The sequence below is a fragment of the Drechmeria coniospora genome, chromosome 01, assembly GCF_001625195.1.
Source record: "Drechmeria coniospora strain ARSEF 6962 chromosome 01, whole genome shotgun sequence".
Classification (NCBI taxonomy): domain Eukaryota; kingdom Fungi; phylum Ascomycota; class Sordariomycetes; order Hypocreales; family Ophiocordycipitaceae; genus Drechmeria; species Drechmeria coniospora.
The window spans coordinates 10,208,778-10,230,565 of NC_054389.1; the positions used below are offsets into that span (position 1 = coordinate 10,208,778).

A 21,788-nucleotide genomic window follows, 5' to 3' on the forward strand; every position below is an offset into this window, starting at 1 on the left:
CTCGACTGAGTGCCGGCGCCCGGAGCGGCTCCCCACGCCGTTTCCTTCGCAGCCACTTGACGTGAGCCCTTTCCTTCGGTCGAAATGTCCGCCACGCCGACCTCCGAGGCCGACTCCAAAGCCGACACCATGGTGGACGAGATGACGGATGCCACCGACGGCCTGCTGGACGACCCCGAGGTCGCCGGAAAACCCGGTGATTTGTTGCTGGAACATCAGCCTGCCAAGGGATGGCATCCCGCCTACTTCGTTGGGTATGAATCCCCTCTCGATGCCCTTGGCCCCGCCTTTGGATCCGACATCTTGCTGACAAGGCGCACCTGCGCTCTCGACAGTGCCTGGATCTTCTTCTCCAACACCACCATACTGTTCAACAAGTGGATAATAGACACCGCTGGCTTTCGTAGGTCCCTTCCCTGTTCTCGGCACCCTCTCACTCCGACGCGCCCACCACCCCGTCCTGCCTCGCCTTTCCAAACAAGTCAGCGGCATGTGACATGTAGGCTAACCCGTCTGCTTCTGCACCAGGATATCGTACGTATCTCCCCATCCGCCGTGGCGTGCCGCGCCTTGGACGATGACAATATCCCCAGCGAGCCCACTTTCCCCTCCCCAACCGCTGCAGCACGGCACCACGCTGCTGCGCCGCTCGATGCCATGCAAATCTCTTCATCCGACCTGCCGTGCTCCTGCTGACATCGAGAAGCTGTTATACTCACTGCCTGGCACCTCGTCTTCTCCACCATCGCAACCCAACTTCTCGCCCGCTACACGACCCTGCTCGATTCGCGCCATGCTATACCCATCACGGCCCGCCTCTACATCCGCACCATCTTCCCCATCGGCTTCCTCTACTCCGGCTCTCTCGTCTGCTCCAACCTCGTCTATCTATATCTGTCCATCCCATTCATTCAGATGCTCAAGTCCGGCGCCCCCGTCGCCGTCCTCTTCACCTCCTGGGCCTTCCGCGTGGCCGAGCCCTCGATGCCGGCCTTCATCAACGTGCTTGTCATCGTTGCCGGCGTCGCCCTCGCCTCCATCGGCGAGATACATTTCTCCTTCATCGGATTCCTCTACCAGCTCGGCGGCATCGCCTTCGAGGCCGTTCGCCTCGTCATGATCCAGATCATGCTGAGCGCCGAGGGCCTGCGCATGGATCCCCTCGTCAGCCTCTACTACTTCGCCCCTGTTTGTGCCGTCATGAACATCCTCGTCGCCGTGCCCAGCGAGATGCCGCGCTTCCGCTGGGCCGATCTAGCCGCCGTCGGCTTCCCCGTTCTCTTCCTCAACGCCCTCGTCGCCTTTCTGCTCAACGTTTCGAGCGTCTTCCTGGTGCGTCCCCTCCCACCGTCTCCGACCGTGGTCTCCTCTACCGTGCGCCGGTGGCAGCTAACACGCGCTAGATTGGTCGGACCTCGGGCCTCGTCATGACGCTGACCGGCATCTTCAAAAACATCCTCCTCATCATCGTTTCCCTCCTCCTCTGGCGCACTGAAATCACCCTCCTGCAATCGATCGGCTACGGCATCGCCCTTGCCGGCCTCACCTACTACTCCCTTGGTTACGACCAGATCGCCATCGCCGGCACCGCCGTTGTTGAGCAGACCGCCAATGCCATGGCCTCCTTCACGGGCCGTTCCCCGTCCAACGCTGAAGCGCGGAAACTACTAATCATCGTCTGCGCCGCCATCAGCAGCCTCGTCCTCGTCATGGCTCTATGGTAATGTCCCCGGATCCTGGAACATGTCTCGCAGATTCCAGCCACCGCGGTCGTCGGCACAGCATGACGGAACGAGTCTATGGTGAATGAATAATGTACCGAGGTTTTCCCATGTTCCGCCACAAAGGATCGTATGGCCTGGTTCTGGATATCTCTACGTTTCAAGTGTAGACTAGAGACCACAATCTCGTAGAGCATAGCACCTGCACAATTGTATGTATGCCTGATAATCCCATAATTTATAGAATCTGGCTATCTGAAAGATGCCGCTATGCATACTAGCAATCACCATGAGTCAGAAGAACATTTGCACGCCGAATAAGTGTCACAACAAATCGTGGTTTTATTCCCAAGTATTCGAGTGAACAACAGAAATGTGGGTATCATGTCCGCAATGTCACCTACGCCACTGGCAGATCGCATCGCCGATCAGCCGGCCGTCCATTCCCATATCAGCGGCTTCGGCTGCGTCGGCTGCGACTACCATGGCGTCGCTCCCGACGAGGCGACAGGCTTCGATCACGTCTACTTGGTCGGTCCCGGTCTTTGTCCCTGTCCCTGTCACGGTCGCGGTCGCGGTCTCGGTCCCGATCTCGATCGCGGTCTCGGTCCCGATCTCGATCGCGGTCACGGTCGCGGTCTCGGCCACGGTCGTGGTCTCGGTCCCGGTCACGGCTGTGGTCACGGCGCTTGCGTTCTCGCTCTCGCTCCCGACTCCTGTCTCGGTTCCTCCTCTCCCAATCCCGGTCACGAGCACGGTCCTTGTCATGGCTGCGAGATCGGCTTCTTCGTCTGTCGCGCTCATCACGATCTTGAGTGCTGTTAGTCTGGGCCCGTCAGGGAAAGGGAGTCTGCGTCAATCACAAAAGGGGTGGGGGTCATCTCACTCAGTCTGTCATCCACGCCAGGCACCGGCAATCCCTTTTCTCTGGCGTCTTTCTGCGCCGCAAGGTATGCCTTGGCTTCCTTCTCCCGCTTCTTCACCTCCTCGCGTTTCCACTCCTCAAGCTCATCCCTTCGAACCGAGGCAGTCCGAACGACCGATGTACCGGGTCGGGATCGAGAGCGGCTTCGCCTGCCTCGGTCTTTGTTGTCGTCCCCCTTATCCTTGTCACGGTCTGTCCCTCTGCCAAAGTCTCTATCCTTGTCGCGATCACGGCCTCGGCTTCGTCGGCGAGCTGGCGAGCGGGCAGCGTCTCTGGGATTGTAGTGGTCGGTTCCGACCCTTTCCCGAGATCGGCTACGTTCCCTTCGGTGCCGCGATCGGCTCCTGTCACGCCTGTCTGCAGCGCGGTGGCGTGAGCGGGAACGGTCTCGATCACGGCTGCGCTCACGCCTATTTCTGGATCGACTCTTGTCGCGTCGAACTCGAGATCGACTCCTGTCCCTGCGGTTCGACCTGACCGGAGATCGACTTCGTTCTCGTCGTCTAGACCGGCTTCTTCGGGGCCGCTCACGTCTGTCCCGTGACCGGCTTCGGTCATGACGGTCATCCCTTCTCCGCCGAGAACGGCTTCTGTCCCGTCTCAGGGGCGATCGACTCCTGTCCCGCCTGTCTCGGTCGCGGTGCGAGCTGCGCTCCACGGGCGAATAAGATCGTCGGCTATGGCGCCGACGGTCGTGTGAACCTTCGGTCCGGCTCCCATCTCTCGCCCTATCGCGGTTTCGTTCGTACGGTCGAGAAGGACTTCTTGTCCGTCGCCTCTCCTCCGCCAAGCCGGTAGTCCTAGCATCCGCCGTCGCCTTTGAATTCCTCCGTTCGAGCTGGCCGGAGGGTTCACTACCCCTACGCAAGGCAGAATCCCTCTGGATGGGATGGATGGCCGAGGTGGGACCGATTCGTCGTGGAGGCGGGGCAAGGTCAGAGTCCACTTCGATCTCCGGCTGCGCTCGAGTGTCCTTGTTACTTTCGCGCAGAAGATCGGCAAGGGCTTCCTGCTCCAGTCTCTCGTTCTCTTCCTTTGAAAGCTTTTCCTTGAACTCCGCAGGCCGTACCTCTCTGTCTTTGGAGGGGGATCTGCGTCGTCGTGAGCGTGACCTGTCACGGTCCAGGTCTCGATCACGGCCTCGGTCGTTGTTGCGTCGCTCACGCTCCTTGTGTCGCTCGTCCCTCTCCAATTCGCGTTGCTTCTCGCGGGCTTCCCGGTTCTGCTCGCGTTTCCGTCGACGATCGTCTCGTTCCGCCTGCCGCTTGAGCTCGGCCTCGTGTCGCTTCTTATCCTCCTTGCGTTGTTCCTCCACGGCGATTCGTCGTTTTTCTTCCTCGATGGCAGCCTCTTTCTGCCGCAGCTCTTCTCGAATTCGCTCTCGTTCAGCCCTACGGGCTTCTGTTTCGGCCGCGTATTCCTCGTCCGGCTTCGCCCCGCGGACCCTCTCGGCCTCAGCAGCTTCCCCGCCAATCTCAGCCCGACGAATCTCGCGGATGCGTTCTTCGATTGCATCGACATCGATCAGCTGTGCGATGACGTCCTCTGCTTTTTGGTAGACGCCGGAGCGCTCGAGGGCACCGTCGATGAGGGCTGCGGCCTTGAGACGATCCAGCGTCAGGAGCTGTTGGGGGTTCCGCTCCATTTCGTGTTCGGCAACTTCGATGATATGCTTCGTCACCTGGGCCTCGTAGTCCTGTCTTCCGTCAGAATCAAGCACATGGCATCCAAGGGCAGCAGTGGCACGTACGCTTGCTGCAAACTTGTCCCAGACCTGCTTGCGAATCTGGTCGTAGGCGCCCTCCTTCTTGAAGTTGTGTGCAAGAGTTTCGATAGCACCTCGTGTGGCGGATGGCAGTGGCAGATCCGATGCCTTGAACTTGCGCACAGGCGGCCGGTCCGCTGTTGACTGGGAGGCCGCGTTGGCCTGCGTGGAAGAAGTCGCCATGTCGTCTCCGTCTCGCTGATGTCACGGGCAGCGATAGCCGCCTTCGAGCACAGCTGGAGGACGACTCTCTCTAACACCAATGATTCATCGGGCCGAGAAGTGGCAATTCCTGGTCAGGTTGGCCTGCGTAAAGCCGCCTGTTGCTGATGAAAGAGTTGTGGTTGCCTTGCCTGGGATGAGTGGGAAGGATGGAGCTCCAGTGACGGTGTACCCGCCAGTCAATGAAGATGCGACGCCAACCCACGTGACCACTAGCTGTCAGCTCCTACGACTTCCAGATTGGCAGCAGGTATGGAGCATGAGTAACAATGAATTCTTGCTATTTGGGCTATTGTCAGAGGATGTACGGAGTACTGCGCAAGTAAATATTACATGATTGCGATTGCTTTTCCTGTACGGAGTACACCCACCATATACATAATTCATCAGAAACTGACAATGCGTGAGAGGAAATACCTAAACTACTTTCACAGTATTGATGGTCCAAAGCACTCCCGGATACACACGTACTGAGCATCCATCCACCCGTCCCATGTTTTGGTTCCAGTATATTATCAAAGAATACATCAAGTGGCAGCGTTGTACAAAACGAAACCGGGATGGATATCATACGACTCGTCGTCCAATTCGTAGGGGAGAGTTCCCAAGCCGAAACGCCTTGCGAGAAAGAGAATTCGCCAGCGGCAAGCATACAGCACCCTTTTTAAAACTCGCCCTCGCCGCCGTTCCCGACGACGCTCGCCGTCCAGAGCCCGACGAGCCCCCACCAGTTGACTTTCCAACCTCTCCAGAGCCCTTCAAGGCCCTGGCCTCGTCTATGGGTCGGCCGGGTGGCCTTGGAATAGGCCTTGCCCTTCTTGGTCGCCGGTTGTTTTGTGGTCTCGCGTGTTCCTTCCTGAGACGTGATGTGGTACATGGTGCCGATGACGCCGTTGTACCGCCCAATGGGCACGACCGTATCCATGGTCTGCTCGTTGCCTTCGAGGGCACGGACATAGTCCTTCCCCGAAAGCACAGCCATTTGACCGCGGCGGAGCACAGTCTCGATGGGAAGTTTGGCAAGGATGGCGGCCGACGAGGTGAAGAACTTGACGACGGAAAATGTCATCGGAGAGGCGTGGCTGTCGATCATGAAGCGCGTTCGGAGGACGAGCGGCGTCGAAAGGGTCAGAAGGGGATGTATGAGAGAGTTTAGGACGGTCGGAAGGGCGATCGCGGCGGGGCACAGGTAGGACGGGAGCGCCCGCAGACAGGCGAGCGTTCGTCGCTGTCCATTGTAGATGGGAGTCATGATGAGCCTAGAGTCATTAGCATGGTGCGCGCAGTCCATCATGTCGTCGACGTAAACTACCTCGTGCGCACAAGGTCCAGGGGCGACAGGAGAACACCGGTGGCCACTGCGGCAGCGCCGGCCACAAACAGCGACATCCAGGGATACGGCGAGGCAATGTCGATGAGACGTTCGAGGTCCTCTTTCACGCCCAGGTCCGGTACGTTGAAGATGGCGCTGAAAAAGCTTCGGGACCAGTTTTCCAGCAGAGACTGGAGGACGGTGTACAGGAAGGTCGCGTTGGAGCCTTTCCAGACCCCCCAAACGCCATCTCGGGCCCAGAGCTGACCGATGACATCGAAGACGGAGTCGGGTCGTCGCAGAACGAGGTAGTGGTTTGGCTTCTTCGGCGCCCGAGTTGACTGCGGCAGGGAGGACGGCTGTCGACGATTTCCGAGTGCACCGTTGCGAGATGGCATGGCCGCGCCGGGGACGTTGGATGTGAAATACGCCGGCTCGTCGCCCTCGGAGTCCGAGTCCTACGACTGCATTAACGCGCACTCTGCAGTCCATCGCTGCCCCAAGATTTCCTTATCCTACCTCTGGCTCCGGAGTCCCGAGTGTGGCATTGTCGTCTTGATCCCTTGCCTGCAGCATCATTTTCGCCACCTCGAAGGGCTGGGCCATCAGGACCGACGTGTATTTCCATAACAGCTCGTCCACGAGCTCCTTGGCGCTCTGCACTATTGATGGGGATGAATCATCGAGCAGGCCTTTGTAGTTGAGATCGGTGAGGACATCGCGCGCCTTGGTCGCATATCGCGTGTTGTTGCCCGTCGCGTGTTGGCTGTAGGAAGAGTTCGCGTGCGAGCTGGAAATAGGATCCACCGCCTCGCCGATGGTCGGCGGTATGTAATACGGCCTCAGAGGGTTGACGCCCTCTCTATGTGTCGACATGGCGGATGCTGTGCCGTGCGAGCATCCAGGATGCGATCGGATCAGATCAGATCAGATCAGAGTTGGTCGATTGATTTCGAGCGAGTCGACGGAACAGTGGGGGCGTTGATCACAAGCTCGGCGTCGGAGTTACGTGCGGCGGACCCACGGCGTAATGAATTTCCTTGTGGGCTGCGCAAACCACTGATCGACACTGCATTTCCAAGCCCGTTTTTCCAACCCAGACGCGCTGACGGCCAAGCAAACCCTACGGATGTGCTGAGACGACGAACGGACTCACGACTGTCCCTCATAGTCGCCTGCTGGCGGTTCATCGTGCCATTGCGTGAGCCACAGGCCCCGAAACTGCACTACAGCAAATCAGCACTGCCATCACTGGGTGTATGCCCTCCTGCAGAACGACGGGCACGATTTACTGCATCGGCCATGTCTCCGTCGAGGGCGGTACACGCCAGCTTGGCGAACCTTTCGTCCGCCGCCTGCCGATACACACAGTCGGGTCACGGTCAGCTGCGAAGGGCAATCTGCGTTGCGAGGCAGTCGACGCCATTCCGATTCACATCAGCGCATGCTCCTCGCACATCGTGGACGGTGGCATCATCTTCTCGGCGCAGCTTCACGTCGACGGCTGCGAGGCGGCACGGTCATATCCAACCGCCGAAGCCTGGTGAAGAGTAAGCGAGGTGCTCTTGCTGGACAAGAAGCAAGCTCACTGCTGACAAGCATGACAGGTTGTACGTCACGTTCATCGAAAAGGACGGCGTCGAGCACAAGTTTGCCGTCTCCGCCGGCGACAACCTGCTCGATATCGCACAGGCCAACGATTTGGAAATGGAGGGCGCATGTGGTGGATCGTGCGCCTGTTCGACATGCCACGTCATTGTCATGGACGAGGAACACTTCGACAAGATGCCCGAGCCCGATGACGACGAGAACGACATGCTGGACCTGGCCTTTGGCCTGACCGAAACGAGTCGGTTGGGGTGTCAGGTGAAGATGACCAAGGAGCTGGACGGCCTTGTCGTCAAGCTGCCCTCGATGACGAGAAATCTGCAAGCGAGCGACTTTCAACAGTGAACGATTCGGTGACACAACTCGGCCATGTCACCGGCTTTTTTTACATTGTAATCTTGTAATGTACAGGAGTAAGATGCGCATGGGAAGGAAAAAGCACTTTGGGGGAGCATCTTGTCATTGTAGTTTGAATGCATCCCTGACGACTGGCCATAGACAATACCTCAGCTCACTTTGTTCTTGTAAATGGTAGGTAGCCCCGCTGCCCCATCAAGCCTCTTCCAAACCACCCTTTTTCAGGCCACCTCCGCCCGATGCGATCAAATCGAGGAAGCCCTTTTTGGTCATTTCGTTGACCTTTTCCTCCCGCCTGTTCATCCCGATCACACCCTTCTTCTTCACTTCCCTCTCCGCCTCCCCGGCCTTGACCTGTGCCGCTCTCACTGCGTTGAACAAGGTGACGACACCTCGTTGGGCCACCTTGCGCAATCTCTTCTCGAGGAGCATGATCTCGGACGTCGTCACCTCGGGCTCGCCCGTTGCTTCGTCGTTTGTCGCCAGCAGCACGTCTTTGACCCGGCCCTTTTCCAGCGCTTTTCTCTTCTGCTCCTTGAGTTGCCTTTTCGCCTTGGCCTCGAGTGCATTATCCACAGCGGCCTTGGAGGCTTCGTGCGCGGCAGCACTTCTTGCCAAAACGGGGTCCGATCGCTTGGATGACGATAATTTGGTCGACAATATCTTGGACAAGGACGTTGCGAAAGCGGTCGGGTCGTTTCGTTTCGACTTTGCCTTACGGCCAGCTGCTGCTGAGCCAATTTCTTGTGCGTCAACTTCAGAGTCGTCGTCGTCGTCGTCGTCATCCTCTTCGTCGTCGTCCGCCTCGTCCTCCCCGTCCTCCTCCACGTCGTTCTCTTCCTCGTCATCCGACTTCACCTTTTTCGATTTCTTCGCTGGTGCTTTTGATTTTACTTTTGCCGCCTTCTTGAACTTAGGTCGCTCGTCCTCGGAGCTGGAGGGGGCATCATCGGCAACTTCAGGGGCGTCGTCAACTTTGGCATTGTGAATGTCGTCGTCCGAGTCGAGAAGATTGACTGCGTCAAAGTTGTCATCCGAACCGCTCCCGGATTCGCTGTCATGGTCTTGCTTTCTCTTTTGCTTCTTTGACGGGCGCTGTAACCTGCCCTCAATTGGGCGCTTCTTGTTCGAAATTTTGACCATGGCGTTAGATGGTATGTGTCGGATGGCCGTTGTCCTTTGCTGGACGTGAGCTGGCGTGAGAAAGTTTGGATTCTGCCAGTCCACTTTTTGGCGAGACGGGAGGGAAGGCGGTGTGACTATACCGCCGTTGTGGAGCCGTAGTTCCGATCACTGGAATCACTGGACGGCAGCGTGGAAACCACATGGGACAAGACTGACCCGATTTCTGGGTGCTTGCTCGTACTTGCAGTAATACAACAACGAAAGCAAAATATAGCTGATTCCGAAATCGACAACGTACAGGACCGGGAGTTGAATCAATCATATTTTTATTCACCAGATGCCACACCCTGTCTATGCTACGACACCAGCGCAAAGGGCCTCGCACAATGACTGAAACAATACTTACCCGATAGTGGCTCGGCTCAACGGTAGCAAACCAAACATTTTGACTATATGCTCCTAGACCGCCGCGAATGCATGCCTCTATTTTCGCAATGAGGAGGTGCCCGTTGTAACTATGAAAATATCCTTCTCCAGAATGCTAGGGCAGCGCTCGGTTCCTCGGGCACAGGAGGTGCCACCAACAGGGTACTCCACGACTCTTTGCCGTCAATGTACAGGTGGTATTTCAGCGTACTCTGTCCCCATGCTTCCTCGATGGTGAAAGAACCAAACTTGGACGAGCCGGAGGGAATGTACCTGCACACTGGGTTAGGCCTTTTCTGCTTCGCCGATGGGGGGCAACGTACTTCAACTTGACGTCCTCGCCGTCAGTCTGCCTGTACGTTGGCAAAGGCGACGCAAACTGGTTGAGTGGGCTGGTCGAGAACTCAAAGGCAGCGGCACTCTCCGGCCACGAAGAACCTGGCGGCGGAGGGAACTTGGTCGCCGCAAACTCGTGTCGGTCGCCTGAGAGAATGACGACAGTGGTACCTCGCGTGCCGGCAAGCCACATGGCCTCTAGGATCTTCCTTCTCTCGACGAGAAAGCCGCCCCATGTGTCCTTGACATTGACCGGCCAGTTCTTCGTAAATGGCACCGATGAGGCAACAAATTTCCATCTGACTCCGGCTGGTTCAGGGCGAGCAAGCCAGTACAATAAATCCTCTAGTTGTTCCTCTCCAAGCATCGTCTTGTCGGCGCTGTCGAATGGCTCATTGTTGCTGGAACGATAGGTGCGAGTGTCGAGCATGAAGAAGCTGGCAGGGCCCTGAACAAACTCGAACCAGGTGGATCCATTGCGCTGCTGCGTTGTTCGAGCAGCACGGGCTACAGGAGGGTTTATGCCGGCCTGATAAATATTCCAAGGCTCGACAGCGGCCTTGTACACACCAGTCCTATTGGAGGACCAGTCGTTGGAAATTTCGTGGTCATCCAAGACGTGAATCCAACTCAAGTTTTGACCAACTGGTGCCCAGTCGGGAGAGGCGTAGACTTGGCGATATTGCATTCTATACTCTTCGACCGAAGTTCCGAATCGATCGGGGACATCGACATAAATGAAGTCTCCCAGAAACAGCATGAACTGGGCGCTTAGTTCTGGGAGCCTTTTGGCCAAGTGGCGCAGTCCCGGGATGGCCAAGGCGTGGTCGAGAGGGTTGTACGGAAACCGGGGGAGAATGCATGAAGTGGAGAGAAATGTAAACTTATTGTCGTTGTACTTGGGCATTTTGCCAGGTTTGGGCGGTGATAGAAACTGGCCAGCGTGGTTGTTGGAGGTTCTCCATTCGTATTGCCTTTGCTCGGGATGGATCAAGGGAGCCGTGAGCGAAGCTGTGTAGTCTGTGTCGTTGGTGGTCCACCTAAAACCGCCCACCAACTGCCACTGAGGGTTGTCAAAGGGAGGCTGAGGGTCCTGGATGCGAATTTCCAGAGTGACTGGCATCTTGGCTTGATCAGGTTCACGAACCAAGAACCTGGCTTCCGTCGGAGATACGTATCCGAGTCGGACAAAGGACAGGTCGTCCGACGGGTAGTACCACCGGGCTCGATACAGGGCATCGCCGATCAATCCGATCAGAGCCAGGTTGATGAGGAAGGTCAGGGCAGAAAGAAGAGGGCTCTCCTTGCTCGGCACACCGTAAAAGAGTACCTTCCATGGCTGTACCGGCTTTTCCCGGACGATAGCCGTCTCTCTCGCCTTCACTATTTTCACCTTGCCGTTATGAGACAACTGCTCGGGCGTCATCTTGCGTACTGCCCCATTCTCTTGCGGGAGTTGCGTTTTTGACGACACAGTCGACTCTTTTACAGCCACATCCACTTCATTGCCGACGATTTCGAGAGGAGGCCGGGTGAACCAGCTGGATAGGAAGGCTGAAACGTATACGGCGAAGAGGCTGACGGTAATGGAGGGGAAATGAACCTAGACTGTCAGCGGCGGGCTTAACTCGACGATGCCAGGTGGCTCACGGGAAGCTGGATCATGTTAGCACCAGAATTCGGGTACGAGGGGGAGGGATGATACGGACAAATCTGAAGAAGAGAAGGGCAGAAAATCTCAAGGCAACCGAGGCCACCTTGGCCACGGTTGCTTGCACAGCCATCGACTGCGTGACCGACCTCTGCGCTGCGTTTCTATTGCGTATCTGGTTACCCTCGCAGAATGAGACAAGGCAAAAACTGTAACAGGTCCAGTCTTTGGGATATTGAAGGAAGACTGTGAACAAAATATGTGGTCGATGAGCAACACAGTTGGCAAGTCAGACGGCCAGTCAGTATCAAGACATACATGTAGGAATTGGAGGCATCCCCGCGTCCACAGCACCCCGCGTGCCGCGGTACATGTGGGGCATGGGTGCTTTGACTTGGAGAGCTAGTGGCAGCTTACGGAGTATTAGTAGCTGCGATTCGGAGAACCTACTCTGTATGGAGTCGTCCGTAGGTACGGAGTACTTGACACTGGTTTACATGTATCCATGTACATGTAGGTACTCCGGACCTAAGTAGTACTTTGTACCCGCAAAACGCTTTACCTAGTACAGTGCTTGTACTTGTACAACGAAGTACTTACATACTCCCTACTTCATAGCTGCAAGTATTGAAATTGAACGTGGTATGTGCATAGTACAGTATACACATACTTTTTGCATGTACTTGCAAGTGGTAATTACTGCACGCAGTACGGAGCACATGTCCTCCGTCCATGTAGGTACAGTCGTTGCTAGTTTGGCTTGGTGTAAGTATGCAATTAGATGAAGTACTGTACATGTAAGTACAAGTACCAAGGCACCAGTTCGGCACAGATACCTGATAGACGTAAGTATACTGTACATGTACGGTACATAGCACAGATCTGTCCAGGTGTCGGCGCTGCAAAAATCCGTGCCGAGCTCCTCGTGGCCCCTTTGCTCGAAGCGACGAGACAAGTCACGACAGATTGCCGCACCACGCTGTCCAGACCAGCACGCGATAGGCAAGAGAAATCCGCTCACGACCATGAGATTAACGACGATAGCAGCAGGCGTCATTGCCTGGATGGCGACGGATGTCGTGGCGACGGCGTTGACGTACCATCTGCCAGCCAACGAGAAGGCTTGCTTCTACACGGAGACCAAGAAGGACAACGAAAAGGTGGCATTCTATTTCGCGGTAGGTTGCTCGAGGCCGGCGCACGAGAGGCCCGGCGCATACTGACGGTTTCGAATAAAAGGTTCAATCTGGCGGCTCGTTCGATATCGACTACATAGTCGAGGGACCCGAGGGCAAGGTCATCTTAAAGGGCGAAAAAGAGCGCCAAGGCGATTTCGTCTTCACGGCGCAAAAGACTGGCGACTACTCTTTCTGCTTCGACAACGACATGAGCACGTTTGCCGACAAGTTTATCGATTTCGAGATTTCTGTGGGTGCGCCTCGACCACTGACTCCGAACATGCACTGACGGGGAATGGCATAGGTCGAGAACGAGTCCCGGTCCGCGCAGCTGCCATCGAAGCAGGGCTCGACGCCCGAACAGACGACGATCATCGAAGAGGCCATAATCAAAATCTCCGGACAGCTCTCGACCATCTCGCGCAACCAGAAATATTTCCGCACACGCGAGAACCGAAACTTTAGCACGGTCCACAGCACGGAGAGGCGGATTGTCAACTTTAGCATGATGCAGATTGGCCTGATCATTTGCATGGGTGCCCTGCAGGTCTTTGTCGTTCGCTTCTTCTTCCAGGTACGTTTGTCGATGTCTAATTCTGGCGCGCCTCCGCTGACGTCCGTCGCAGGGCGCACGCAAGGGCTATGTATGAAATGCCTGCCTTTGCTCTGGGGGGCATACGACGAGTAGGAGCACGAGGCACCGGCTGGGAAAACGGAGGGAATGGATACTGCTTGCACTCGTTCGGAGCTCGAGTCCATTGATGATGTTTGCTAGATGTGGTCTCCGGCCATGACGAATGGAATGACAGGGGCAGCAGCTGAGGGTCGCCGACATGCGGACGCATTCGCTACCATACTATAGTATACAGATGAGAAATAAACAGATGGTTATTGTCGATATGACGCACGCTCGCATGACGACTACGAGCAGATGTGAGGGCAGCATCGCATGCGTGGACAAGTTCCCGGATTAGCGGGCTAGGATTATTACTATTGTACTTACTGCAAGTGTACTGTACAGAGTAATAATAGTTTGTGCCGCTTTCGGGAACATGTCCATTGTACTTATGGCGTACAACTACTACGTACTGTACTCCGTACTTACACGCTGTAGTTGTACTTACATGCACAAGTACGGAGTACTTACACCTAGGCAGAAGTAGTACTTAGAAGCTCGGAGTACATATATACCAGTAGTACTCCGTACTTACAGTAAGTACTTACTAAGTAGGTAATTAAATACTTGCTACGGAGTACAGAGCACCCCGTAGGTACACTACAGTACTCCGTACTTACTTATAGTACCTTCTTGGTGGATTTTTTTTATTAAATTCAATCAATTGAATCTATGTGCTAAGCCACAGGTGGTGCGCCACACCTCGAAGCCTTTCCCAAGTACAGCAAGTCCAAGGCGCAGAGTCCCCCACCCAACTTTGGCTGGCCAATTGTTCCTGCGTTGCCGGCGTTGCCTTCACTTCTCTCAGCACCTGCATCTGGCATCAAGATCCGCACACAAGCCCGCAACGATGGCCTCGATGGCGGCGTCCCTGCAGGCCTCGCTCCCCAAACCGAAATACACGGGCGAAGGCGAGGAGGACTCCTCACGGTCGCTGCTGCGCGGTCCCCGCGTCGTCGGCCCCGGACAGGTGGACGAAACGCAGGTGGTGCTGAAGCGAAGCGGCCCTCCGGCCTACGGTCAGCGATCCGGTTGGCGGCCGCGGTCGCAGGAAGACTTTGGCGATGGAGGTGCCTTTCCAGAAATCCCCGTGGCCCAGTACCCGCTCGACATGGGCCGGAAGGGTTCGTCGACGAGCAACGCGTTGGCGATCCAGGTGGACGCGCAGGGCAAGGTCAAGTACGATGCCATCGCCCGACAAGGTCACGGCGGCGGTCGAATCGTGCACACTTCATTCAAAGATCTCATCCCGCTGAGGCAACGGGCCGACGCGGGCGAGATCGACCTCTCGCGTCCGGACAAGGAAACGGTGGCAGCGACGGCGGAAAAGACGAAGAACGCTCTGGCGGCGCTCATCAGCGGCGCCGTGGCGGCACAGAAGCCGAAAAACGTCAACGTCGGAAACCGAAAAGAAGCCACATTCGTCCGTTACACGCCGGCGAGCCAGATGGGCGACAACTCGAAGAAGCAGGACCGTATCATGAAGATTGTGGAACGGCAGCGCGACCCGATGGAGCCCCCCAAGTTCAAGCACAAGAAGATTCCTCGCGGTCCTCCGTCGCCGCCGCCGCCGGTGATGCACTCGCCGCCGAGGAAACTGACGGCGGAAGACCAAGAGATGTGGAAGATCCCGCCGCCCGTGTCGAACTGGAAGAACCCAAAGGGCTTCACGGTCCCGCTCGACAAGCGACTCGCCGCCGACGGTCGGGGTCTGCAAGACATCGCCATCAACGACAAGCACGCACAGTTTGCGGAAGCCGTCAAGATGGCAGAGCGCCACGCTCGCGAGGAAGTGCAGCAGCGGGCCATGATGCAGCAGCGACTGGCGGAGAAGGAAAAGGCGCAGAAGGAAGACAACCTACGAGCGCTCGCGCAGAAGGCTCGGGCGGAGAGGAAGGCGGCGGCCGGCGGTCGCAGGGACTCGAGAGCGTCGCGGGACTCGCGGGACTCTCGATCTCGATCGCGGTCACGAAGCTACAGCGACTCCTCGTCGGGATCCGACAGCGAGGATGCCGAGATTCGGGAGCGGGAACAAGCTAGACGGGACCGGCGGAAGGAGGAGGAAAGGAAGCTTCGGCAGACGCGCATGGGCACGGAGCGACGGATCCAGGTCATGGCGCGCGAACAGAACCGCGACATCTCCGAAAAGGTGGCGCTCGGGCTGGCGAAGCCGACGCAGTCGAAGGAGACCATGTACGACTCGCGCCTCTTCAACCAGACGAGCGGCTTCGACAGCGGCTTCAACGAGGACAACCACTACGACAAGCCGCTGTTTGCGGCCCAGGACGCCATCAGCAGCATCTACCGGCCGCGGGCGAACATGGAGGACGACGAGGGCGAAGGGGGAGAGGAGGAGATGGCCAAGATCCAAAAGGCGAGCCGGTTTGGCGAGGCGCTAGGAAAGGGCAAATTCAAAGGCGCGGCCGAGGTGGAGGTGAGTGCCCTGCCGACGCGGGAGACGGCTGCGTGGCCGACGGATGCTAACCGAGATGGCTCAGGCGCGCGAAGGACCGGTGCAGTTTGAGAAGGAGACGGCGGACCCGTTCAACGTGGACAAGTTCCTGTCCGAGGTGGACGAGACGTCGTCGTCGTCGAAGCGCGGATACGGCCTGCAGGACGAAGGGAGGCAGCCGAAGCGACCTCGGGTGGATGGCGACGACGACGACGACGACGACGACGACGACAAATGAAGGCAGACTCGGTCTCCAAGGTGGGAGGTGATGACGCGAGCAAGTGGATGGAAAGCATCGGCGGTGACATTCATTCATCCATCAGTTTAGCCTGCCACCCCCGTCGGCGACGAAATGGCCTTGATGCGGTGCCGACAGCTTCAGACTCGGCTATTTTCCGCCTCTCGTAGTTTGCAGGGCCAGATGCTTATGTTTACCTCCGACGCCGAGTCCGTCTCGAGAGATGGGAAGATGGGTGCGACGGAGGGGGGTCAACTGCGCAGCAGGTAGTTGTTGCGGAATGGGTGTTGGAAAGACGGATGCCATGCGCATGCACCGATACTGTAGATGCTTGCCTGCACGCACGTGTTCGCCAACGAAAGTGCCTGTGGAGGTGGAGTTGGGCGCTGCAGTGAGAATTTGAAAGCGAGATGACGGCCGAAGCTCGTCCCGTCCTCTTTTTTTTTTCTCTCCCTCCTTCGCTTCTCGTCTGTGACGTCTCTTCAACACATTGGTAGCGGAGAAACGAGGGTAAATGAGAAGAGAGAGTCGCTGCGGCATTCGGATTGGACAATTTATCTCATACGGCACGGATACAGACGACGACAGGCCATGATCACAAACGACATCCGACACCAGTTACTTTTCTCCGAACCCGTTCACTTGACGCTTCATACTTGACATCGTCACGGCGCAGCAACTTTTCGCATCTTGTTTTCCTCCAGCTCATCGCCAACACCACAGGGCCATCACCGACCATGGCGTCGGGCCTCTTCCAAACCGCTCTTCTCCTCGCACCCCTCACCTCCTCGACGGCGACGCTCGTCTGCGCCTGGGACCAGCACGTCTTTCACTCTGCCCTGACGCGGCCCGAGACACAACCGCACGCCGAAGCAATTCTGCCGTCCTTTTGGCGCACGCTGCTGCCGACCGGTCTACCGCAGGTCGTTGCTCAGCTCGGCGCGACGGCCTGCACGAGCACCGTTGCCCTTTGCCTCCACGGTGATCTACTGCGTCGCCGAAGCGCCCACGGCTGGTACGTGGCCGCGGCGACGCTCGCCGTCGCTCATCTCGCCTACGGTCCGCTCGTCGCACGAAGCATCAAGCGCGTCCTCGATGATGAGCGCCGCGAGGGCCGCAGCAATGTCGCCGTCGAGCGTGTCTGGGTCGACGTGAACCTGCTGAGGATGCTGACGACTGACCTCGCCGCCTGGGCCTGTGCCCTCGTCGCCGTTACGAAGGCGTTGACGGCCCATCCATGAGCGTACCCTCGAGTTGCTTTCCGTTCTCCGTACATGCATCGTTGGCTCGCAGCGTTTGTTTTGATTTGTCTTGTTCTTTTCATGTATACATGAACTGCAACGCGCAGCATGGGTATGGGTATTGTTATACAAACATCTTGCACGTACATCCTGCGCGTACATCTTGCGCGTGCATCCTGCGCGTGCATCTTGCGTGTACATGTTGCACATGCCCCTCTGCCCGTCTACTTTCCCGTCCCGTTGAAATGCAAAGTGGAGAGATGCCATGCCGCTGTCTCCCAACGCCAGCCCAGATGCTCCTTGTCGTATCCCATGCCAAACAAAACGCCGTAGATCAAAAATACACCGCCCTCCTCTTCTTCGTTCTCGTCGTCCGTCTCGTTCCAGAGAGTCGAGGAGGGTCGGGGATGGATGGAAGACGGGCTAATCCTCCTTTGGCTGCCGCATCCAAGCATCAATGGCCGCGCTGAAGGCGGCAAAGGCCAGACAGCCGCCAGCCATGGCCTGCGGACCTGCGTTCTTGGCGAGGATGCCACCTGTCAGGCAGCCGGCCGCGACGCCGTTGCCGAGGTCGTTCTTGGCGCGCATGCCCTCGATGCCGCACTCGATGCCGGCAAAGAGTGCGCCGACCTTGCCGAAGTTCTTGGCCATGGAATAGGAACGCGTGCCCATGTCCTTGAAGCCAACTTTGAGCTGCTCCCGCAGCGGCATCGACGAGATGGTCTGGCCCGCCGCATTCGTTACGGGGCTTCCAAACGGTGTATCGTATGACATCTGGCCAAAACTGGTAAGCAACCGCCGCCGGACGACAAAGGGCCGAACAGGATGGAGGGAAACAGAGGACGGTGAGGACGGAGAGGGTGCTGTACCGAAGCCATGAACATGCCAAAGAGGCCACCCATGCCGAATCCCATGACGCCCGACATGACCGACTTGCCAAAGCATGACTCCATCGCTCCTTGGATCTAGACAAGCGGCAAACATGATTCCGTTAGCCTTGATCTCGTCAAGATGAGAACACGGACGCATCGTACAGCCTTGACGTTGGGATCTTGCGGACCGATGCCGGCAGCGACAGCACCACCCGACGGTGGTGGCGGCGGCGGCGGCGGCGTACCCGACGGAAAGTTCATCGTCGATTCGTGGATGGTTGCGCTACTGTCCTTTGCCGTCGATGCTTCCTGGCAAAAGCTGTCGTGGATATTGATAGTATGAACCATGGAGGTATCTCGAATTTCTGCCAACCTTCACCGCTCTCCAGTGAGCAAATCCCCGCCCCACTACCGTTAGGTGCTCCATGTTTCCCCTCAAGGCTTAGCGGCGTTGGACGACTTGCCTCAAAATGCTCCGTGCAAGTACAGTACAAGGATTACTACCACCTAAGTAAGTACCTACTGGTAAGTACTTGTACATACGTGGAGTACGGAGTAATTACGGAGTACTTACGGAGAGTACTTACAACTAGTAATAGCTGTACTGTAATTATTGCAGTACGGAGCACGGAGTACGGAGTAAAGGTAGAACTATTTGCACAGAGTACATGTACATGTACTGTAAGTAGTTGTGCCAGTATTACTAACTTACTGTACTGTACACTATGAAATGCACCGAATGCATCTTGTCGTCCGTACAACACATAATCCGTACTTCACATCAACATATGTCTACTACCTGCAAAGCACGCACATTGCACGTCCAAGTAGACTGGAGCAACGGTAAGCCATGTCCGCATAATCTAGCTCTCGTGAATCGTCTTCCACTGCAATCGACCTACACTTTGTAGGGCCCGGCTACCCTCCCTCTCGACCACGACCAATCTGTCGCTTCACGCCCGCCCGGGGAGTGCATCACAATCTCAAGTCTCCCAAAGACAAACGGAATCCAGACGGCTGCTTGGTCTGTACCCGTGGCATTCTTTTGCACAAATTCCCCACAGGCAACCTGTTTCTAAACCACCACATTCTGTGACCGCTCTCCCCAGCAAGGATACCGAAATATCGAGTTCCAAACTCCTACACGACTGGTGCGCAAAATCATGGTCTGAAATGTGAGTAGTATCCGTCGGCATTGCCGTGGGTCTCTTCGGAGCAAGGGGTCGGCGAAGTAGGCGAGTTGGCGTGGTTGGATGACGTCCTCGACGCATAGCCCGAGTCCTGCCCGTTGCTCACCACTTCGTCGACGCATCCAAACCCTCCCGGGGCGATGGTCTGGGCCGTTCCGTATCCGTGTCCCGGCTGGGTAAGAATCGGAGGGAGGGTGAGGGCGCCATCCAAAACGTCACCGCCGTCGTACGGGTGGCCACTGCTGCCGTGACCATAATAGCCGCTCGTGCCGCCATGGCATCCATGGTATCCAGCATATCCATGATATCCGCCGTATCCGCCGTAACAGTTGCCGCCGCCGCCGCCGTAGCCAGAGCCACCGGTGCCGTAGCCAGCGTGTGCGGCGTGGATGCCCATGCCTCCGCTGGCGTACGCGTGAGCCGGACCGGCGGCTCGTGGAAAGACGACGGGAGGGTAGTAGGGCTCCCGGGGTACGTGGTAGGGGGCCGTGGTGCTGGCATGCATCGGTGCATACGGTGCCTGGGTAGAGCTACCAGCAGGCACCGGCCGACGTGATTCGTTGTCGGAACCGTGCGTCGAGGCAACGGATCCGTCGGCGGACGCTTCCGCCGCCGGCTCTCTGGTGGTCAGGCCTTTGCCCGCCGCGTCCACGGCGGTCCGCTTCGTCGGCCGGGGCGATTCTTCGTCGCTGGCTGCCCGCTTCCTCGGCACCGGCTGCCGACGCGGCCTGCCCGACCTCGCAACCTCGGCCGGGTCTTTGCCGTTGGCCTCTGCTACCCGTCAGATGACGACTCGTGGCCAGGAACGGCTGCTGGCAACGGCAGCCGCCGCGGCGACGCACCTAGTTCTTCGATGTGTGCCCGGACGAGGTCGTACGACTTGGGCGAGTAGTGCCTTGTCGTGATGTTCTGAAAGTAATGCTCGTCTTGCCATGTGTCAGCGATGTCGCGGGGGACGGGACCGTCTCCTCTTGGTTCGTACAGAGCATCAGTTGCGTGTAGGTGCGGCGGGCCTGAGCGCCAAAGTGCTGCTGCATCCTGGCCGCCAGCTGCACCCAGTCGATGGGTTCTCCCGTCTCGACGGCGGCCTTGGGCGAGAGTGGCACGACGGTTCGCCAAAAGTACAGCTCCTCGGCACGCGACCATGTTTTGCCACCCATCTCGATGTTCGGTTACGTCGGCGGGGAGAGGAAAACAAAGCGAGGTGGGGTGGGGGTTTGGTGACGAAAGATCCAAGACTCGTGGCGGAAGAAGGCCTGCTTCGTTGATCCAATTTCGTGCTCCGTGCTTGTGCTCGTGTTTGTGTTTCCGACGTGCGTGTACGGATATGTGGTGGAGAGCGGCAAAAGGTAGGAAAAGGGGGCAAACGGTGGTTGCCAAGATTTATAGCTGGTAGGCTCGAAACGGGTCGGCGGATGGTTCGGCCAGTGAATCGTAGCAACGGCTCTCCCCATTCCCTGGCGACGGTTAGGCGAGCTTCGCACCCTTTGGCGAGCCGGTCGGAGGGGTCGACGTGTATGATTCACCGGCGCCCGCGCCTGAGGAGGATGGAACGATTGTCTAGCCACGCCTCGCAAGGCGCCGAGGGACGGGCGCTTCGACGCGCTTGGAGAGCAGAAAATCGGCGAGGTTTCGTTCCATCCTCGAAAACTGGACGTCATCCTGTGAGCCACGCCGGCGGCCAAACGAGGATGGGAACGGAGCCGACAACGAGTCCAAGCTGGGAGACTCACAAAGCTCTTTTGACGCAGCGGCACGACGCCGTCACGGATCCAGAATCCCCAGCTCCCCATGGCGTTGGCCAGCATCATATCCGTCGTCAGCCTGTCGCCGACGACGGCCACGTGCGAGGGGTCCGTGACGCCCGTCTCGGGGTGCCGCTCGAAGTAGGCCATGATGTCAGGCCCGCACCCGGGCTTCTTGACCGAGTGCGCCAGAACAGCGACACCCGTGCTCTTCTCCACCGCCGCCGCCTGCTGCAGCTCCTTGTCCCAGCTGCTGGCGCCCGCCGTGTTGGACACGACGAGCAGTCGACGTCCGGGGTAGGCCTGCTTGAGCCTCTCGAAATGCTCCTGCAACCCCGTCAGCGTCGGTCGTCCGGAGAAGGGGGTAGCGTCGAGGCAGGATGCGGAGTACCTTGTACGGCTCGTAAACGTCTCGCGCGTCCGGGTAGACGAAGCAGTCGTCCTTGTCGAGAACGACGGCCTTGATGTCGGACTGTCGGCCAGCCGCCTGCAGCCCCTTGTCCAGCGGGATGGGGAGGTCATTGAATGTCGCCACGGTGTGATGCGGGAGACACAGGCCCGGTTTGAAGAGCAGCTTGGTCACATTGAGTGACGCCGAGAGGTTGAGGTTCATGTTGCTCGGAAGCTACGCCGTCTCCAGCTCTGAAGGCTCTCGTCTGCCTCCGTGAAGTTCCTTCGGTGGACACTGAAGTCTGACCTGCCTCTCGAAGCCCAGGCTCGAGTGGAGCGCAGACTCGTACGGAGTACT

General features: G+C 57.7%; 12 protein-coding genes across 12 annotated transcripts; 5 read left to right on the top strand and 7 right to left on the bottom strand.

Annotated features, from left to right (window-relative positions):
* Nucleotides 1–84: 84 nt before the first annotated feature.
* On the top strand, nucleotides 85–1,724 carry DCS_02706 (uncharacterized protein; the record flags this gene model as incomplete). Its single annotated transcript, XM_040800033.1, has 3 exons — nucleotides 85–403; nucleotides 707–1,332; nucleotides 1,404–1,724. The coding sequence occupies 3 exons, from the start codon at nucleotides 85–87 to the stop codon at nucleotides 1,722–1,724; spliced, it is 1,266 nt and encodes a 421-aa protein (XP_040660916.1).
* Nucleotides 1,725–2,172: 448 nt separating this feature from the next.
* DCS_02707 (uncharacterized protein) lies at nucleotides 2,173–4,594 on the bottom strand (the record flags this gene model as incomplete). Its single annotated transcript, XM_040800034.1, has 3 exons — nucleotides 2,173–2,547; nucleotides 2,770–3,236; nucleotides 3,337–4,594. The coding sequence occupies 3 exons, from the start codon at nucleotides 4,592–4,594 to the stop codon at nucleotides 2,173–2,175; spliced, it is 2,100 nt and encodes a 699-aa protein (XP_040660917.1).
* Nucleotides 4,595–5,297: 703 nt separating this feature from the next.
* On the bottom strand, nucleotides 5,298–6,821 carry DCS_02708 (mitochondrial fusion protein; the record flags this gene model as incomplete). The annotated part of the gene is made up of 3 exons (XM_040800035.1): nucleotides 5,298–5,892; nucleotides 5,946–6,403; nucleotides 6,465–6,821. 3 exons carry the CDS (start codon nucleotides 6,819–6,821, stop codon nucleotides 5,298–5,300), a joined length of 1,410 nt encoding a protein of 469 aa, XP_040660918.1.
* Nucleotides 6,822–7,247: 426 nt separating this feature from the next.
* On the top strand, nucleotides 7,248–7,898 carry DCS_02709 (2Fe-2S iron-sulfur cluster binding domain protein; the record flags this gene model as incomplete). Its single annotated transcript, XM_040800036.1, has 2 exons — nucleotides 7,248–7,495; nucleotides 7,553–7,898. 2 exons carry the CDS (start codon nucleotides 7,248–7,250, stop codon nucleotides 7,896–7,898), a joined length of 594 nt encoding a protein of 197 aa, XP_040660919.1.
* A 207-nt stretch (nucleotides 7,899–8,105) lies between these two features.
* DCS_02710 (uncharacterized protein) lies at nucleotides 8,106–9,053 on the bottom strand (the record flags this gene model as incomplete). The annotated part of the gene is made up of 1 exon (XM_040800037.1): nucleotides 8,106–9,053. The coding sequence occupies one exon, from the start codon at nucleotides 9,051–9,053 to the stop codon at nucleotides 8,106–8,108; it is 948 nt and encodes a 315-aa protein (XP_040660920.1).
* A 497-nt stretch (nucleotides 9,054–9,550) lies between these two features.
* DCS_02711 (alkaline phosphatase family protein) lies at nucleotides 9,551–11,462 on the bottom strand (the record flags this gene model as incomplete). The annotated part of the gene is made up of 3 exons (XM_040800038.1): nucleotides 9,551–9,734; nucleotides 9,785–11,400; nucleotides 11,448–11,462. The coding sequence occupies 3 exons, from the start codon at nucleotides 11,460–11,462 to the stop codon at nucleotides 9,551–9,553; spliced, it is 1,815 nt and encodes a 604-aa protein (XP_040660921.1).
* A 1,011-nt stretch (nucleotides 11,463–12,473) lies between these two features.
* Nucleotides 12,474–13,276, top strand: DCS_02712 (endosomal cargo receptor; the record flags this gene model as incomplete). The annotated part of the gene is made up of 4 exons (XM_040800039.1): nucleotides 12,474–12,626; nucleotides 12,688–12,876; nucleotides 12,931–13,200; nucleotides 13,253–13,276. 4 exons carry the CDS (start codon nucleotides 12,474–12,476, stop codon nucleotides 13,274–13,276), a joined length of 636 nt encoding a protein of 211 aa, XP_040660922.1.
* Nucleotides 13,277–14,152: 876 nt separating this feature from the next.
* On the top strand, nucleotides 14,153–15,992 carry DCS_02713 (uncharacterized protein; the record flags this gene model as incomplete). The annotated part of the gene is made up of 2 exons (XM_040800040.1): nucleotides 14,153–15,736; nucleotides 15,801–15,992. 2 exons carry the CDS (start codon nucleotides 14,153–14,155, stop codon nucleotides 15,990–15,992), a joined length of 1,776 nt encoding a protein of 591 aa, XP_040660923.1.
* Nucleotides 15,993–16,729: 737 nt separating this feature from the next.
* On the top strand, nucleotides 16,730–17,233 carry DCS_02714 (uncharacterized protein; the record flags this gene model as incomplete). The annotated part of the gene is made up of 1 exon (XM_040800041.1): nucleotides 16,730–17,233. One exon carries the CDS (start codon nucleotides 16,730–16,732, stop codon nucleotides 17,231–17,233), a length of 504 nt encoding a protein of 167 aa, XP_040660924.1.
* Nucleotides 17,234–17,656: 423 nt separating this feature from the next.
* DCS_02715 (Mitochondrial import inner membrane translocase subunit tim-22) lies at nucleotides 17,657–18,366 on the bottom strand (the record flags this gene model as incomplete). Its single annotated transcript, XM_040800042.1, has 3 exons — nucleotides 17,657–18,007; nucleotides 18,103–18,198; nucleotides 18,268–18,366. 3 exons carry the CDS (start codon nucleotides 18,364–18,366, stop codon nucleotides 17,657–17,659), a joined length of 546 nt encoding a protein of 181 aa, XP_040660925.1.
* Nucleotides 18,367–19,266: 900 nt separating this feature from the next.
* DCS_02716 (uncharacterized protein) lies at nucleotides 19,267–20,229 on the bottom strand (the record flags this gene model as incomplete). The annotated part of the gene is made up of 2 exons (XM_040800043.1): nucleotides 19,267–20,010; nucleotides 20,173–20,229. 2 exons carry the CDS (start codon nucleotides 20,227–20,229, stop codon nucleotides 19,267–19,269), a joined length of 801 nt encoding a protein of 266 aa, XP_040660926.1.
* A 626-nt stretch (nucleotides 20,230–20,855) lies between these two features.
* On the bottom strand, nucleotides 20,856–21,653 carry DCS_02717 (uncharacterized protein; the record flags this gene model as incomplete). Its single annotated transcript, XM_040800044.1, has 3 exons — nucleotides 20,856–20,957; nucleotides 21,029–21,367; nucleotides 21,432–21,653. 3 exons carry the CDS (start codon nucleotides 21,651–21,653, stop codon nucleotides 20,856–20,858), a joined length of 663 nt encoding a protein of 220 aa, XP_040660927.1.
* Between the last annotated feature and the right edge of the window lie 135 nt (nucleotides 21,654–21,788).